Source organism: Tachysurus vachellii, chromosome 9 (genome assembly GCF_030014155.1).
Source record: "Tachysurus vachellii isolate PV-2020 chromosome 9, HZAU_Pvac_v1, whole genome shotgun sequence".
Taxonomy (NCBI): Eukaryota; Metazoa; Chordata; class Actinopteri; order Siluriformes; family Bagridae; genus Tachysurus; species Tachysurus vachellii.
The window spans coordinates 5,766,476-5,785,819 of NC_083468.1; the positions used below are offsets into that span (position 1 = coordinate 5,766,476).

Genomic DNA, 19,344 nt, shown 5'->3' on the forward strand with positions numbered 1-19,344 from the left:
AACATTGGCCAACTCATTACTGACCAAAAGCATTACAAATTAATGTAATGTACCATTAAGAATGGTTGAACATAAACATACAAACTAGGTATGATGGGGTTACAAAGCAAGTTATCTGACATGCATCTCTGCTTGCCTGTGTGGGTAGGGTAGTGTAGTCAGGAACAGAAGATGGCAGCGTTATACAAAGTACTTGCAATTCTCTATGGCCTAAAAGGTTGTGCACAGCTGTCACTTATACTTGTATGTGCTTGCTGAGTATCTCATTCCAGATTTAGTTTCTTCATGCTTCTAGAAAACCTACTAGTAGTTTTTGGAGCATGACTGGGATCTCTCTCTCTCTCTGTGTGTGTGTGTGTGTGTGTGTGTGTGTGCGCGTGTGTGTGTGCGCATGTATATGTGTGTGTGGTTAACATTTTTTAAATAAAGGGCTAAGAAGCATTTCCCTTCTTGCATTCTTTTCTAAAGAATTTGCATGACTCTTACTACATTTACATTTACATTTATGGCATTTGGCAGATGCCCTAATCTAGAGCAACTTACATTTTTTTCTCATTTAATACAACTGAGCAATTGAGGGTTAAGAGCCTTAATAAGGACAAAACATTACCTATCCTAGCCTATAACATAGCCTTGTCTTAGTCTGAGATGATCAACACCTCTCTTTGACTTAACAGCAGCATTAAACATTTAACATTATGACTATCTGTAAATATTAATTTAAAAAGTAATTATCTGCAAGTATTACAAATTAGACTAAGACTGATGGTGATTTCATCACCATTTTACAAACAAGCAAATCAAGAGCAAGACCAATGTTTTCAGTCATTTAAGAGTAGACTCGGAAATGGTCATCACTTGACAGCATGCTCCCCTTCTGAGCTACACACCACCCCTACATCCTCAGCATGTGAGCAGTTGTGTTGGCCGACCAAAGCGTGTTTGCATTGCAGCAGTGTCCTCTCTGTTCCCTCGCACTCCACATCATCCAGCAGGATTCGGAGGTTAGTGGCAATACGTCCCATTTCGCCAGGTTTCGCCACCCTCAGTGCTCTAGCAAAGCCCAGCTGCTTGCACACCACTGTTGCTGCCTTTTTGTCAAACAGGTCATCACATACTGTACCCCACTCACCCCTCACAAAGATCTCCACTCGTCCACGATCTGACAGGTTCGGATCAGGACCAACAAGCCTCACTAGCTCTCTGCGATGCCTTCTGCGACCCCCTTTACCTCTTCTCTGCCCGTGTTTTCGACTTTTCCCTCTGCCACTTTTGTGAGGCCTGTCTGTAGGTTGGGATGTCTTCATGGAGTCTGAAGGAGCAGGCCTAGTGTTGGTGGTGGTTATAGAGGCAGTCCAGTATGAATGAGCGTTGCTGGAAGTGTGTGGTTGCTTGGTGTATGGACGTAATGTGGTTGGTGGAGGAGTCCTTCGAGGTGTGGTTTCTGATCTCACTTTCAAAGTGGTGATGTACTGTGGTCTTATTGTCATGCTCTGGCTATGGAGTGGCTGCACAGTCACTGTTGGTGACTGATTTCTCCTGAAAACAGTAGGATTTGTCCTTACTGGTGTGAAAGTTGGCTTTGGAGCAGGAGTTTGTGTTTTTTTAGTAGGTGGTCTTGGTTTCAGAGTTGGTGTACTGACTTTTGGCTTTTGGGTAAAGATCCTTGGAGATGCAGTGGTAGGTTTTCTTGTTGTGGCCTGAGCCATAGTTGTGCTAGGTATAGCAGTTGCTTTTGTCTTAGGGGAAGCAGTGGTTGTAGGTTTTTTGTTGATCACAAACTCTGTAAAAGAAGGCCAGATCATGGATTTTAAATTCATACCTATATTTCATGTAATTGCATTGCATTGGCTCATTTGGCTGATGCTTTTAACCATACGACACTGAGGAATTTGACCTCACAACCTTCAGTAAGCCATCAGATCAGATCTGGATCAGATCAGATCTAAATCTTCAAGCCAGTGCTTTCTGTTATTGTGATTGAAAGATCAGATTACAGATGTTTGGAACAGAGCTGAGATTGAGGTGAGATTGGTGCTGGTGATGGAGCAAGCAAGATTTTTGGATCATAATTGGTACAAAATTGGTGTTTTTTTTTAATTCAGTCATCTTCAGCAACCACTTTATCCTAACCTTTATCTTCAGTCATGGTGGATCCAGAGTTTATCCCATTAACACTGGGCAAGAGACAGGAATGCACCCTAAATGGGTTGCCAGCAGAGATGGGGGACTCGAGTCATATGACTTGACTCGAGTCAGACTTAAGTCGCAAATTTGAGACTTCAGACTTGCTTGACATATATTAAAAAAAGACTCGACTTGACATTGACTTGACATTCATGACTTGAGACTTGACTCGGACTTGAAATAAATGACTCGAAATAACTTGTTTTTTGTTTTTGTTTTATCTTTTTTGTCTATTTTGTTTTTAAATCTGTTTTTAAACGCACGCAAGAGCGTAATCTAACCACGTGACGCAGCAGGCAAGCAGAGGGAGCGCGCGCACTAACTAATAAACCTTAACAGTCGTGACGAAACATGGAAGGCGCTACACCAAAAATAATTAAGTTCGGGTACCGGGATTTTGTGCAAGATGAGAAGAGAAGAACAGCAGTATGCGACCACATCGTTCACAATTGGATGACAAAGTTCTATCAAATTAAATTTTTTGCAAGCCCAATGTAGTGTAAATGGTTGGTCACTGTTTCTGTGGAAATGTCAGATTTTTTGCAATAGCACTTATAATTGGTCTTCAGTGTTAGGCTTTGAGTGAAAAGCGTATGGATCGTTTATGGGGACGCACATATATATTCATTCATTCATTTTCTACCGCTTATCCGAACTATCTCGGGTCACGGGGAGCCTGTGCCTATCTCAGGCGTCATTGGGCATCGAGGCAGGATACACCCTGGACGGAGTGCCAACCCATCACAGGGCACACACACACTCTCATTCACTCACACACTCCGGACAATTTTCCAGAGATGCCAATCAACCTACCATGCATGTCTTTGGACTGGGGGAGGAAACCGAAGTACCCGGAGGAAACCCCCGAGGCACGGGGAGAACATGCAAACTCCACACACACAAGGCGGAGGCGGGAATCGAACCCCGACCCTGGTGGTGTGAGGCGAACGTGCTAACCACTAAGCCACCGTGCCCCCCGCACATATATATAAAACATAAATATAAATATAAAAATAAAAAACTTCAGAGTTGCAAGCAGAGACATATTCTAGTCTCAAACGCACACGCACACACACATACACACACAATTTAAAGGGATAGTTCACCCAAAAATAAAAAAATTCTTTTATAATTTTCTCACCCTCATGATGTTACAAACCTGTATAAATTTCTTTGTTTTGATGAACATACATGTAGATATTTTGAGGACTGTTTTTAACCAAGCCATTCATGAGCCCCATTCACTTCCATACAGTAGTATTCTTTTTTCCCACTATGGAAGTGAATGGGGCTCATGAATGGTTTGGTTACAGACAGTCCTCAAAATATCTACATGTATGTTCATCAAAACAAAGAAATTTATACAGGTTTGTAACATCATGAGGGTGAGAAAAAGATAACAGAATTTTCATTTTTTTAGGTGAACTATCCCTTTAATATTAATAAATTACACTCACTCCAATCATCGCTCTCTCTCTCTCTCTCTCTCTCTCTCTCTCTCTCTCTCTCTCTCTCCAATAGTTAATTCACTTCAAGTGAGATTCAATTTGTGGGATTCAATAATTTACGTTTTTTGGTTGACGTGATTGATTGTTGTTGTTATTCTGTTGTTAAAAAGGAAGGATCTAATTTAAGGATGTGTTCATGTCCCATTAAAAGGGAATGCCTGTTCAAAAAATGCTATTTGGTTGCAAAGAAATGGCATTGTACTTTTTTATATATACTTTTCCATGGTCTTCTGCCATGTTTGAGGCATCTTGAAACTTTGCATGCTTTTATGTTGGCCTTATTTCAGTTACATTTACATCTTAGGCTTTGTAGTTTTGATTTTTATTCATTTTTAGATTTTTATTGTATTTACAAGTCACCTGTATGTGGACACCTTTTAAAAATAAATGCGTATAATCATTTTTGTTGCAAATAAAACTCTCATAGTCCATAAATACTGTAGATTTAACTTTGTTTAATATATACATTGTTAAATCATCAAACATCTGTATGACTTGCCAGTGACTCGCTTGACTCAAGCTATGACTTGACTTGACTTGCTTGACATAAAGCAGTGACTTGACTTGACTTGACTCTCACAAAAAATGACTCGGACTTGCTTGAGACTTGAAGGTTAAGACTTGAGACTTACTTGTGACTTGCACATGTGTGACTTACTCCCACCTCTGGTTGCCAGGTCATCAAAGAGTACCACACATACATACACACATATTCACACTCAGGGGTAATATACAGTATAGAGTAGCTAATTCAACTCCTGCCATGTTTATGGGCGGTGGGAAACCTTATCATATGTATCTAAGTAATAACTTTAAGACTTCTAAGGTACATAAAAGCCTCACCAGATAAGACAAGAAAACAAGTGTTGAATTTCTTCCTCTTACCCTCTTTAGGATGAAAGTGAATCAGTTTTCCCTTTATCTGAACAGGACCGGGTTTGATGCTGCACTTTCCTGGAGGTGCTCTCCTAAAACGATATAATGATATGATATAAAACATAGCTTCTCAAAAATAACCATGGAATAGTAAACAGCTTGCAGGTCAGTAGTGTGTGTAACCTAATAATTTTGGTATTTCTATAATCAGTCCAAACATCTACAGTATGAATGATTGTGTTAATGATACAGTATGAGTATACAGTATTTCTCTAACATCTACAGTATGAATCTGAAAGATACTGGATATTATCATACATGTGTTACACTTGTTTTATAGTTTCCACACTTTATTTTGTCAATATTAATATTGTATTATCAATATTACATTGACAAATATGAATCCTATTATCAATTCCTGTTAATTTTAGCCTACTACTCCATGACCTGGGGGCAATTAAGCTAGAATATGTGCCCTAGTATGTTATTTCCTTTATTGTTTCAAACAAATTTTCTGTGGGATTGTGTTCGGTTGATTTTGCAGGCCAAGTTCACATTTGGCTCTATACAGTAGAGTTTGGCTCTATACAGTAAACTACAGTTATCATCCAGAATCAATCTGCTTTTATACTGAGTTCATTTTATCCACTTGCACCAACTATTGGCATTGTAGAATAACCTACTGCTTCAAATTTGTCTCAGGGGATCTTACTGTTTCTGTTATTATATTCTGTTATTATATAACTGATACTTTGCAAGTACCTGGATGGATCCACTATCTTGTACACAACTCCCCCTCTGGAAGCTGCACTCGGTGTTCCTGTGGCTAGGAAGTACAGCTCACCTAAATGTAGGTGGGGGAAATACAAATTAAATCAAATAAACAATTAAGAGATTTTACGAAGAGGTTCTGTAATAAGGTAAGATCATTTTTGAAAAGAGGAAATAATCTATGGTATGTTCAAATGCTGCTTAAATTATTATTGTCATTATATAAAAAAGTCAATATATAAATAATTTCCTAAAAAGGAAATACAATAAAATGTACAGAAAAGGGATTGCACCAGTGCACACAAGGTATACACAAGTGATGCAAATAAAGAATGGCAAAAATAATCGCCAGTGTAAAAAATGCATAGTAGATATTAATATCCACCTAATATTATGAATGTACAGTATGAAAGCCCATTTGTTATTGCAAATCAAAAAAATTAGAAAATGGGTTGTTATTTCGAGTTAGCATGGATTGTATTTCTTGTCATTTTTGGATAACAAATGTTGGGAATCCTAAACTTTTTGCATGCCACATGGATGTGTAAGGCTAAAGGTCTAGCTATAGCGTTAACGTTAGCTAGATACCTAGCATAGTTTCTGTTGACTTGTGATTTGTGGAACAAGGATTCTTTAACAGCTTAGTCTTCTAGACTACAGCACAAATCAGGTTTGTCATGTTTTTAGACTTCATGTATCTTTGCTTGTATATTCAACAGTAATTTTTCATTTAATTAGTAATCTATTGTTTTTTAAATAGGTATTTGGAACCTGTAGATAACGTGATGGAAATCAAAATAATTAACAATGCTTGGCCTCTCTGGACCTCTGCATTTATGTAGGAGATAAATTGATATGTACTTTTTTAAATAAAAGGTTTAGTTGTAATTGGTTGAGTTTCTTTCTGCTTTGATTGCAGATGGGAAGAGCACCCGCCCACCCCGAACACACACACACACACACACACACACAAACACACAGCTACTCCTCAAGGTTACCTGCCTCATCTTCACCAAAGGAAATGATGTACTTGTAGTAGCTGTTGATGAGTTTTGGAAAGCGGCATGTCTTGTCCCTGCCCATGCATATTTCTGTGTATTCCCATGTGCCAGTATTTGTGTTCTCCTTAAGAGACATGAGTCGTCTGGGATTAAACAGAAAACAAAATATCAGATTTCCATAAAGCAGAAATGACCATGCAAAAAAAAATGGTTAAATGAAACAATTGTTAATTAGTGACTGATTTGACAGTGCATGTTTTTACATTTGCAAGTGCAGAAGAAACTCATCTGTGTTGTTATTGTGAAAAATAGCAGGGATTTTTTAAGACCTGTAAATAAATCAGCATCAGGGTGGTGTGACGCAGCCTTCTGCAAAGCAGAGTTACCGCTGCCAACCTAAAATTGGTTATTTTCCAGTAATTGCTTGTCACAAGGTGTTTTAATCCAACACTAAACATTTGTCTATCTATTAGAAAATGATACGTCATACTTGAAATGTCTGCTAAACAAGTCAGTCACTGTTAACACAAAATAACAGATACAAACAGTCTTTCCTTCACCATCCTAATATTTTCCTCTCTTCCAACATGAAGACTTTGGAATTTGGGATAATTAACAGAGCTTTATTTCCAACAGATATCAAGCACCCACACTGGAGTCTCCTTCCAAAAATTCTATATACAAATGCTAGATACTTGTACACTCATAGCAAAAAACCTCACCAATTACAATTACATATATTCTTTAAGCATTTAATCTATGCCAAGTCCTTGATATTCATTTCCCTGAGTAAGTGGTTGCTATAAAAGTGTTTTTTTTTCCACATATTTTATAAAATTACTCCAATTTGCAGACTATATGAGAAACAATTAAGAAAACATAAATAGCATAGCCACTGTACCCGCTCATGAAATCCCCAAAGATGTAAAGACCATTAAGATTTGGCATCTCACAGCCCCTGTAGATGTAGCCACCAGTCACTGACTTCCCAAGTTTATGTGGATAAGCAAAAATTGGCAGGATGTCATCTGGGAAAATTAAGCAAAAATGGCAGAAAATCAGTACAGATCAAAATACATGCATTGTACAGGAAAGAGCGTATTTCTCTAAGCCCAATTTTAGTTAAGCCCGAAGTTAATCCAGCTGTACATTTTCTATTAAAACTGGAATCTATTTTTTCTATTAAAAAATTGCTCCATGTTTTTAAATGGAGCAATTTGTAATAAATATAAAATACAAAAAAATATTATAAATCCCAAGCACAAAACTTTTCACATTCTCTTTAATAATCGATTTGTGTTAAATGAACATGCATGGTCTGGGTGGAAAAGACCCCTGAACCCTGAATAATCAAAAACCTTTTCAGAAAAAAGGCAGAGCTGAAAAGATTGTCTTACCCAAAGAGGAGTTCAAACAGAGTTTCTTGTCATAACAGGAGAACCCTTCCTTTGCCCTCCATCCGTAGTTGCCCCCTTTTTCAATCATATCCACTTCCTCATACTTGTTCTGGCCAACATCTCCACAGAACATGCGACCCTGTCCCTGGCCCGTGATCGGGTCTCCTCTGTCAATGGAGCAGCGCCACATGTTCCTTACTCCAAAGGCATAGATCTCTGGCTTTGTGTCTTTCTCCCCAATGAAAGGGTTATCAGAGGGGATGCTGTATGGTGCACCATCATCATTATTGTCCACATCAATTCGTAGAGCTTTGCCTAGTAGTGTGGATCTGCAAAATGTGAACAAATGTTTGTATTGATCTTGATATAAAGCATTTTTAAACGTATATGAAGCTGGCACAGATGGCAGGCTGACACAATATGAAGTAATAAGTGAGATGACAAAGAGTTTCTCCTGAACCCAAGGTGCAAGATACACCTGCGACAATGTACAGTAGAACATACATACACCACAATCACAAAACATTTACCATGGCAACAAGACATTAAAAACACAACAAATCAAATAGCTGTATCATTAAATTAAGTTTTACTCCTCAGCAGTGTTTTGCATATACTCTCTATGTCCACAAGTGACCTCCAGCCTCTCCGGTTTTCTTCCCAAAACATTCAGGTAGGTGGTTTGTCAAAAAAAAAATTGCCCCTAGGTGTGAGTATATAAATGAGTGTTTGAATGGTGCCTTGAATTATGTGAATGAGTATTTGGATGGCATCCCACCCAGAGGTGTATTCACACCTCATGCTTATTGTTGCTTGAAAAGACTTCAGATCCTCCTTGATCATGATCAGATAAAGCAATTAATGATGATGAGTAAATGAATGGAGGAATAAATGCTTTCTCTGAAGCAGAGCCTCAGTCCATTGTATTACAGTATGGATCCTATGTTGGCTACTTTAAACATGACACCTTTCCCTCAGTTTTTCAAGTCACATACAGAAATGAAAATTATTCCAGTTGGCTGTTCAATTCAATTCATTCATTCATTCATCTTCTACCACTTATCCGAACTACCTCGGGTCACGGGTAGCCTGTGCCTATCTCAGGCGTCATCGGGCATCAAGGCAGGATACACCCTGGACGGAGTGCCAACCCATCGCAGGGCACACACACACACACTCATTCACTCATGCAATCACACACTACGGACAATTTTCCAGAGATGTCAATCAACCTACCATGCATGTCTTTGGACCAGGGGAGGAAACTGGAGTACCCGGAGGAAACCCCCGAGGCACGGGGAGAACATTCAAACTCCACACACATAAGGTGGAGGCGGGAATCGAACCCTGACCCTGGAGGTGTGAGGCGTACGTGCTAACCACTAAGCCACCGTGCCCCCCAATTCAATTCAATTCAATTCAATTCAATTCAATTCAATTCAATTTAATTTATTTGTATACCGCTTTTATCAATTTCCCATTGTCTCAAAGCAGCTTAACAGATGTATAGAAACAGAAGAGAGAGAAAAAAAAATAAATATATAATAATAATAATAATAAATAAAAAATAAGAATAAAAATAAATAAGTGAATATACACTTAAAGTTTAAAATTAATTTAAAAAAGATTAACTTACAATTTAAAATACTATATATCTATCCCTATCCTTAATGAGCAAGCCGGAGGCAACGGAGTCAAGGAAAATCTTCCTGAGACGATACTGCAGTTTTTATCCCCACAATATCACTTAGATCAGTTCTTTGCTGCCCAAAATGTGCACAGTGTCAGAAATCACATTAACATTCCTAATGAGATTCAAGGGAGTTTGCGGTACATCTGGCATGAATAGGAAACCAGCATCTATATACTTAAATTATCTTGTTAGCAAGAGTAGACTTGTAGTTTAAATGTGAAGAAGTACATCTGATAGAAAGCATGTGTTGGGGTTAGCAGGGATATTTGTGTGCATTTTGTTTGTATCCAAATTATTTTTTAACTTCCTAGTCATTCATCATTTAAATATAAATCCATTAGATACAGATAAACACAACAAGGAACACAAAGGGATTCCAAAGACGATCTCAGTGTGAGAATAACACATTAGGAATGACAAAAAAGTGTTACATGGAAAAATTTCACAGACTAAAGCAAATTTGGAAATTTATCTAGAAAATCGATATGAAATCTAGATAAATCAGGTCAGACCGTTTTCACCTTCCAGGGCAGAAAATAAAATAAAAACAAGGAAAAAGAAAACAAAAAAAAACTTCCACATTTCTACATGTTGAAGTGACATTTAGAATTATTGAATTGCTACTAAAAGCATATTTTGCTTGTAATACGTCTTTATTTTAAGCAGTGATTTTTCATTCACTCATTTTCTACCGCTTATCCGAACTACCTCGGGTCACAGGGAGCCTGTGCCTATCTCAGGCGTCATCGGGCATCACGGCAGGATACACCCTGGACGAAGTGCCAACCCATCGCAGAACACACACACACACACACTCTCATTCATTCATGCAATCACACACTATGGACAATTTTCCAGAGATGCCAATCAACCTACCATGCATGACTTTGGACCGGGGGAGGAAACCGGAGTACCCGGAGGAAACCCCCGAGGCACGGGGAGAACATTCAAACTCCACACACACAAGGCGGAGGTGGGAATCGAACCCCCAACCCTGGAGGTGTGAGGCGAATGTGCTAACCACTGTGCTAACCACCATTAATTAAGTTTTCATTAGGGTTTAGATCTGGACTTCATCTTCTGTTGACTTGGCTTGACTAGGAAAGTGAAATATTTCTTCAGTTGTCTAGCAGAAGTCTACAGGTTTTCTGTCAAAACAGATCAGTATTTGGAACATTCCTTATTCTATCTTTGTGCGTGGTGTTCTTTGCGTGATAGCGGCTTCAGTTTAGCCACCATTTACCAGCCGTCCAGACTTGTGACTTGCAAGATATTCCTGTTATCTCCTTTAACACTGCTGTAGGTCTCTTGCCAGCTTCCCTGATAATTTTTATTCCTGTTCTTTTGTCAATTTTGGAGGGACATCCTGTTTACTGTCATTGAGTTGCCTCATTTTCTCCACTTGTTGATGATGGCATTAACCGTGTTCCTCTGTACTTCTAATGTTTTGGAAATTCTCTGGAAACATGTTTTTCTTTGTTTTTCACTTGAATTTTTTTGGGTGCTATATCACATTAAAGGTAGTAAAAAATCTGAAACGATTTATCTTGATTTTGTTGTTTTTGCAACACACAACCATGCAGTTTTTACTGGAGTGGGTACAAATTTTATATTCACTTTACATTGCAGCTAAAGTCTGCCATAAGTAGTTGCTGCAACTTCAATGCCTTGTGGTAGCTCTTGAAGCAGTTGCTGTGCGCCACAATGAGACATTTAACACATAGTCTCCATATTACCACTCTGCACTTTATCCAAAGTGCTGGCCGTTGACGTCTTCATCTTGGCACCCAGGTTCTAAAGCCATAGTCTACACTGTGTGAATATGGCAGACCCTTTTTCTAAAGGTAAACTGTGTTTTAGAGTGGCACTGTGCCGCTCTCTGTAGATTCACTGGTCATTGCTAGGGAAGCCAGGCTGCCAGAGCCAACACTAATATTTTGAGGATATGTCTCCGTCTGAATGAATGTACATTGGTGCCTAAGGGTAAATGTTTGCCAAACACCCTGGACAGTCACCAGCTGAGGTAACACATGGCTAATTTTCCTTTCCAAAAGTAAGTTATGGGTTCTTTGCTTTGAATATTTACAGATGTTAATGGATTAAATGGGTCATATGGAAATCTCTAAAGGATTCTAGTACAAAGGATGCAATGGAGTCCGACTCATTATCAACAGCAACAAGACATTGCTGTCCTTTCTATTTAATCCTCTCTACTTTGATAAATGGGATAATTTGGAGATTTCATAAATGTACATTATTTTAATGACTACAACTATGCTAAAGAACATTTGCACCATTCTGTGCTCTCAGAATCTGTACCTTTACTGGTCACAAGGCTGTTAATCTTAAGGACCATTAGTATATCTTTAATTAACATTTTAATTTAACTTAAGCTTTAAAATGCATACTCAACCTTCCCATGGAACAGATACTACAGTTAAAGATATTCCCTTGAAGAAAAGGTGTGCATTGGAATTGAGAGCCTGCAGGACGAAACAAAAAGATTTTTACTCTAATAATGTTGGAAACAGGTGGTTGAGGTGAAATGAAATGCCTCAGAAAAGCAAACTCTTTCTGCATAATTTAAGTGCTCCAAATATCCATATCTGTATCTGGATATTATCTTAAGATGGGTGCCATGAAAAAAGGAAAAGTGTCTTTTCTTTCTTTCTTTCTTTCTTTCTTTCTTTCTTTCTTTCTTTCTTTCTTTCTTAAAACTCTTTCTAAATTTCTGCCTGTTCCTCTAACTAACATTACTTGACGTCTTGATTGGTGAACTTCTTACCTCCAGATGTGTGAAAGAAGTTTTTTTCATCCACCCTATTTTCCCAAAATATAAACAGACTAATAGGCTCATTTAAGTCACTGCAACCCTAACCAGGCAATTACTATGGATGAATTAACAAATAAACATGGTTTTACTTTGTTCCACAAGCTTTATATTTAGGTCTGACTGCTTGCTCAGATCCTCTAATCTTCTAATCAGAGGCCCGGTAAACCTTTCTGATAAGCTTGTCCTTCATTTGCATCAATTTAGACCACATTATCTGTTCTATATTAAACCTTCATATTCAGTTACATTCTTAATACAAAGCTGCTTTATTCTAGTTATGGCCTCACTGGTTGAAAGTACTTATTTCTCTCTATTTTGGGAAATCGACTAAGTTCATTACATTTTACCAAAGTTATGGATTTGTTAAGTGTGTCTGTTGTAGCAAGTGGATTAAAAAAAAAATATCCTGTGCACAAGATAAGGTACACTTAAGTATTTTTCTCTAAGGGTGCTGCCCTGTTATAAAGACCTGTGATTTATATTACTGGAAATGTTTACAGGAAAAATAAATAACTGTGATCTGACAAAAGTTCACATACTTGTTTTGGGAATTCCCAAATTTGCCAAAGGGGTCTCCTGCTTTGCCTCCATCTCCTATGAAGATATAAAGAAAGCCATCCAAACCAAACAGAAGCTGGCCTCCATTGTGGTTTGATGCCGGTTCAACAACTTCCAAAAGGGTCCTGTTAACAAAAATAATCACTATAATAGAAAGCCACATAAACCACACTAGTTTGTTTTATTATTCAGATTTAATGGTGTATAAGATATTTGAATTAAGTGAACAATAACACACTCCAGACCATGCAAACAATGCACACTAGGGGAAGTGATGTGGCATGACGGACTACTCGTGCTACTACTGCATATATTAAAGCGCTCGCCCTAATGTGTCATAACAATAAAGGGGGACTTAAATGGTGGACATTCAACATAAACAGAGATTTAAAAAAGTGTGTAAGTGCATTGTTGATGTAGAACAGAAGCAGTTTATTTGGAATTTTCAAAATGTTCAAGCTTTTTTTGTGTGTTATTTACTTTAAGAGAAAGAAAAAGAGGCTGTCAAGTGAACGGATGTTTATAGCTGCTGTGCTTGTTGGCACAACATTATGTCAGGCTTGTCATTTATTACTTTCCTATGAAAGGACACGCTGTCATGTTGCATTCTTTAGTCATAGTGTATAACTTCTAATAAATAAATTGTTATTTTAAAGATTGAAAGTGTGTGAATTTTAGTGTGTAGTTTTGACATTGGTGCTCTGAAACTGTTTTCAGTTCCCATAGCTGAAATATTTACTCTATACTCATTATTATCTCCATTCAGCTCACCTCTCAGAGGAGTGATCCAGCATGTTCATATCCGTGTTTGACAGAAGGAACTCGCTGATCCTTATCCTCTCCTGCTTGTTCACAGACACAGAATAATAGACATATGCCTTCTTAACCACGCTGAACCTGGGGTGCAGGGCGATACAGAGAAATCCACGTTCATCCCCCGCCCACGGTGAGGTCAACACAGCCTTGGTGAGGTTTAAGAAGGGCCTGTCAATCCTTGAGCCATTTGGTAGGTAAGTCCATACGTAGCCCAGCTGCTCAGCTATGAAGAAGCGATGTGTGCCATCATTTGCATGCACCATTGCCACTGGATTACGCAGGCCATTTACTACCTCCTGTAGGCACAGCTGAATGCAGCCCTTGGGATCGGATTGAACGCTTCCCAGGTTAGCGTTTAACTCGTCGCTGGCGAGAACGTTGGGATAGCAATACTCTGGATCCTTCAGCTCCAAAAAGTCACAGAATTTATCACGATCCTCCTCAATGATTGTAGTGATGTTGTTGTCTGTCAGCAGACTAAGTGTGTAACGGCAGTGCTGCCAGAAATCAGAAGAGTAGTCACGGCAAAGGCCAGGGAGTTCACGCATGGGAGTATTCGCATCCTCAGCATCGTACAGATGTGCTGCATAAGGAGAACATTCCTACAAGGTTGAACATATTCGGATTTAGTGTTAACTGTCATGACATATGATCATTGACAAGCTCTTTTAATCAGATAGAAAAATGATTTAAAATGTACCTTAAAAGATCCATTTAATTCTTTTTAATCCTTTTAAATATACCTAGCAATATCATTTTAAAAAATGATCAATTTGACAATCTGCGTAAATTTTAAAATTTGCATTAGTTGATTGAAACAAAAAAATGGCTTGGATGATAAATTTTAAAAGAGAATGTCTTTAACAGAATAGTTTGGAATATCAATAATTATTATTTTATAAGGAAATATAATTCATAAATGAACATGTAAAAAACATGAATACAGGGTATAAATGGAAACTGAGATTTTTATGTTTGTTTGTTTTTTGTTTAGTGGTTTATGGTTGATCTTCCTTTTTTTATTTAAAAATAAATTTAGCTTTGTATAGTTCAGAAAAGAAAAGAAAAGAAACTCATCTATCCCTTAATAACATTTTATTTGGTCTTTATAGCAGAAAAAGTAATAGTCATTGCATTGATTTATGGGATATATGGCACAATATGACTGTGCCAGGTTAGATACCTTCTTCAGTCACTTTCATATAAGTTTCATTTTCTTACTTACTGAAAAGAAACTGAAATCATATTATTAGTATATATGGCGAATTCTGCAGATATACTCATATAGCAGATTTCATATTTTCATCTAACATTCTGAGTCTTAACTTAAAAAGAAAAATGCTGCCCCCCCTTTCTCTCTCTCTCTCTCTCTCTCTCTCTCTCTCTCTCTCTCTCTCTCTCTCTCTCTCTCTCTCTCGCTCGCTCTCTCTCTCTGAACTCCATCCTGAAACGTGCCATTCTGCACGTTCATCTTTGTTGAGTTCCCAGAATTTAGTTCAGTAGCTAGTGATGGATACTTGGGATATAAATACATCAGCTCATGGGCACATTGGCTAGTCCAAGCTCTTATTACCTTTCGGCCACAACTCCACACCCATCACTACATCAACCTCAACAACAATGTCTTACATCTACACCCAAGCAAATCATCCCAAATAACTATAATGGCTTTACAACAATAAAACCAAATTAAAGTGACTAGGATTTATTGCTTCACAAGCTGGCAGAATTGTAGAGATTTATATATTTACATTTTATAGAAGTCCCTACTTTGATTAAAATTGAAACTAAACTTATTCCCATTTTAAAGGTTATTTATGGTAAACTGAAATGTCTGGTGCATGTTAAACCACACATGCCATGGATTATGTAATGTCTCTGCCTTAGTTTATCTGGGTGAAAATCTTAAAGGAAAAAACTAGAGATGAGGACTTCCTGCTTTACCTCACTTCCAATCTTGACAGTGTTTGATTATATGTGGAACAAAGTATTTATTTCAACTATATACAATTATCCACCTAAAATTTCACCCAAACCTTGTCATGCTTTCCAGCTCTCCGCCTCTCTTCTACTTTTTGGAAATATAATATATAAGTTTTACTCTGTAATTCTTCTGTAATTCGATAGACAGGAACAAAAACAAAAATGTTTTCATGATTGTTCTTTCTACACCCAGCAGCACATCCCAGACTTTATCAATTTTCGCAAATATTCATCATCACCAAACAGCCATTTCCATTTCCCACTCTTTCCATTTTTGTGTTTAGATTACATTGATATTCGATAATTGGGAAGCTCTGGAGGTGATTGTGATTTTAGATCAGTTGTACTCCACTGGGTTTTTGTATAAATTGAAAACAGATGGTTGCCCAATACTAAACTAACAGCCACCACATTGGTGCATTCCACTAAGCCTTTAAAACCAGTGAGCTACATTCTATACGGTGACTAAGTGGGAATCTCTCTGCTACTATGATTTGCAAAAAACCAAATACATGTCATCAATTCATTCATGAAATATAACAACCAAAGTTTTGATTTGTAAAGTGCCTTTGCTCTAAATTAAACGTTTAAATATGGCTTCCTGACACTGCTAGGTTATGAGTCACTGTGGTGCTGCTTAAGTCTGTATTATCTATTTTGTTTCTATTTGTCTATATATCACTTACTGTATAGAATATTTCATTAAACAGGTTCTTTGCTTACATTAGTCATTTTACCCTAGTTTATCTTGTAGCTTGATATGTAAAGTGTGATCTATATACATGCTATCTAGTCTCAGTATTAAAACAGAAAAGAAAGAAAGAAAGAAAGAAAGAAAGAAAGAAAGAAAGAAAGAAAGAAAGAAAGAAAGAAAGAAAGAATGTTAAGCTGCATGCTATTAGCAGTTAGCACTTAGTTAAACACACAAAATAAATTAAATTAGTTAAATATCCAGATCCAGAGATCCAAAAAATCCAGAGACCCAAAAGATTCAGAGATCCAAAAGATCCGGAGCCTATCATGAAAACACTAGCATGGTTTCAGAACACAGGCTACATGACAACACACATCCACACACAAACACATTATTATTATTATTTAGCAATTAATTAATATAATTAGTTGAACAGATTAGTTAGTTGAATACCTACATGAGCACTGTGGATTGAACCATATGGTCCCTGGAGCTATACCAATCCTGCTACCAGCATCACCACTATGCAGCTTAAATTGAACTATATGTAACATAGTCACAGCTAGTTATGTTTTTGCTTGCAATGTTTGTTACTCAATTTGGAAAACAGCCATCTAATGTGGATAGTGAGCTATGTTATATATTTCAATTCCTGCTCATTTTTAAATACAGTCACAAGTAAATCACCACAATGTATAAACAGGATAGAATAGCAGATAAGGACTCTATTAAGGATAAATCCTGTTTTGCATTTTAAGACTAATGCTTTGGCAAAACTTTGTTTTTTTAGCCAGCATAAATTCTGCATGTGTCAAACCGCTAATCTTCAACTGCATATGTGTCATACAGCAAATCTTCAAGCATTTATTATTCTTTCTTTTCACTGTCCTCCACCTTCTTCATAGATCTAATTGATGTTTTTTTTTTGTTTTTTTTTTTACTTATTTAATAGCCCTAGCTGCTGTCTGAGGTTACGAGAGATGCTGTTCCAGATTTGAAAGGAAGGTGATGTTTTGGTTCACCCCAGAAATCTACTGCCACACAAGCAGCTCCCTGTAGCTGAGATAAATGTCCCAACAAAGGCTGTCATTGAGCAAAGCTTCCGCTTTAAGTGGTCAAGGGAATGAGATCCTTCCTCAGCAGACCGCACTATCTATGGAGGATCAGAGTGGTATAATAAAACACCATTGTTGAATTGGTTTGAATGTGTCCCAAAAGTGCTTAAGGTTGTATTTTTTTCTTATCTGTATATAAAGGCATTGCCAGAATGGCTGGTTTTGTGCTATATGATTTGGATCCAAATAGATCAAGGCACACTAGGCACGAAACAGGCATGAGTCAGACTTGGGTTTGCATAATGATATGTTGCTGTGCTGTTTTAAATCTATGTGTATTTATTTGCCCATCATGAGATAAGGATGGCTGTAATCCAACATGCATACCTTTATATTTAAACACTTAATGCCCTTGTGAAGTGTGTTTGAGTTTATCCTTTTACTTGAAGAACAAACCTGTTGTTATCATTTATCAGCATGATGTAATTCTTGGACACAAGAAGACTGATATAATAGTTGATTTACTGAGTAAAGATAAAATGTATTACAACTTTATAAGGGAAACTGAAACCTTGAAACCCCAAAAGTAATTAAATCTCATGTAAAACCTACCATTCATTCAGAACACATGAGGACACAGTGACATAAGGTCTTCACTGTAAACATGACTTTGTGCAAGTCTTTGTTTGAAATATTTCAATATGCTCAACACATGACTGATTCCTGTACACTGTTTGAGCAGAAGTATATTTAAATGTTATACATGTCAGATTTGGTTCTTTTGATGAATTAGCTATTGGTTTCCAAACACGATGCCCCACAGTGATGAGAGGCCTGGCAGACCAAAGTCGGAGTCTTACCTGGCAGAGGATGTTGCGGATGTACTTCCCACAGACCATGAACCCAGAGTGATCAAAGTAATCCATAATTTGATCAAATCTGTATGAAATCTGTTTGTCTTGCTCCAAATCGCAGCAGCCAAATTTGGCATACTCCTTGCAGAAGAGCAGCGGCTCCTGAGGTTGGAAAGGAGGCTTGTAGTCCAGACACTGCGGGTGGGCATCTGCATGCAGGAAGCTCAGTAGGAACCAAAGCAGAATGTGGAGAAATCCAACTCTCCAGAGTCTTAACATACTCATGGCCGTGAAGAAAATGAAAGCAGAAATCCCAGCCAGCAAAGGTATGAATTATATGGAATCTTTTTTTGTGTGTACGCTGCTGTAGCTGCTCAATTATTCGTGGGCTAACTTGGACGGCTGTCAGCGGTCTCACACATGCACACACACACTTTCATTGAACATGTGCTCTGGTGGAGAGAGAGAATGAACAGCTTGAAGTCACACAAGGCCGTCTCATTCAACAGTCTGAGCTCCAGCCACATGTACACACACACACACATACACACTCCTCTCCTCCCACCTTCTCGTGTCTACCCCTGTCTCCTCCTCTCATTCCCGCCTTCTTACTCTTTCTCCGTTTTCTCAAGCAAAGGCATTCCTACCCATTGTGACTGGCCTCTATCACCAAATTGTAGTCACTTTCACTTCATACATTGAATCTCTCCTCATACTGTAGCGGTGTAATGATATGTCACAATGCAATCTGATTTACAATACGATTCCTGGCTCCACAATTCATTTCACTTCTCAGTCTGAATTTGAATGAAGAACAATTTGGACTAAAATCACGGTCTTTTGAATCATAAAGAATGCAAAACATCCATTTTTGTTTGCAGAAAATTAAATTAATCAATTTGCTGAACAGACTAATTCATTCATTAATATTATAATAAACATGTACCACAGGTTCACCTTATCTTAATAAATATTATATCTTTAGCAGTACTTTAGGCATTATTTTAACCAGAAACAGACCTCCAGCTAAATATTCAGATAAAATGCTTAAGTTCCATGACCATTTTCTTGGGCAGCGTAGATAGCAGAAGGATGGGGCTGATGGTCCTTGAAAGCAA

At 37.7% G+C, this 19,344-nt stretch overlaps 1 protein-coding gene across 1 annotated transcript; it reads right to left on the reverse strand.

Moving 5' to 3' along the window:
* Positions 1 to 776: 776 nt before the first annotated feature.
* On the reverse strand, positions 777 to 18,727 carry si:ch211-136a13.1 (HHIP-like protein 1). The gene is made up of 9 exons (XM_060878556.1): positions 18,233 to 18,727; positions 13,596 to 14,242; positions 12,806 to 12,949; positions 7,741 to 8,069; positions 7,245 to 7,371; positions 6,341 to 6,486; positions 5,334 to 5,415; positions 4,581 to 4,663; positions 777 to 1,783 (listed from the first exon to the last, which is right to left on the reverse strand). The coding sequence occupies exons 1-9, from the start codon at positions 18,509 to 18,511 to the stop codon at positions 855 to 857; spliced, it is 2,766 nt and encodes a 921-aa protein (XP_060734539.1). The 5' UTR covers positions 18,512 to 18,727; the 3' UTR covers positions 777 to 854.
* Between the last annotated feature and the right edge of the window lie 617 nt (positions 18,728 to 19,344).

What these genes read in the sequence shown, in the direction of transcription:
- si:ch211-136a13.1 (XM_060878556.1), bottom strand. Translation starts at nt 18,511, where the DNA reads ATGAGTATGTTAAGACTCTGGAGAGTTGGATTTCTCCACATTCTGCTT. An exon ending in TTTGGGGATTTCATGAGCGG is followed by an intron (nt 6,487 to 7,244) that starts GTACAGTGGCTA and finishes GTTTAATCCCAG; the next exon opens with ACGACTCATGTCTCTTAAGG. An exon ending in CTTTGGTGAAGATGAGGCAG is followed by an intron (nt 5,416 to 6,340) that starts GTAACCTTGAGG and finishes ACCTACATTTAG; the next exon opens with GTGAGCTGTACTTCCTAGCC.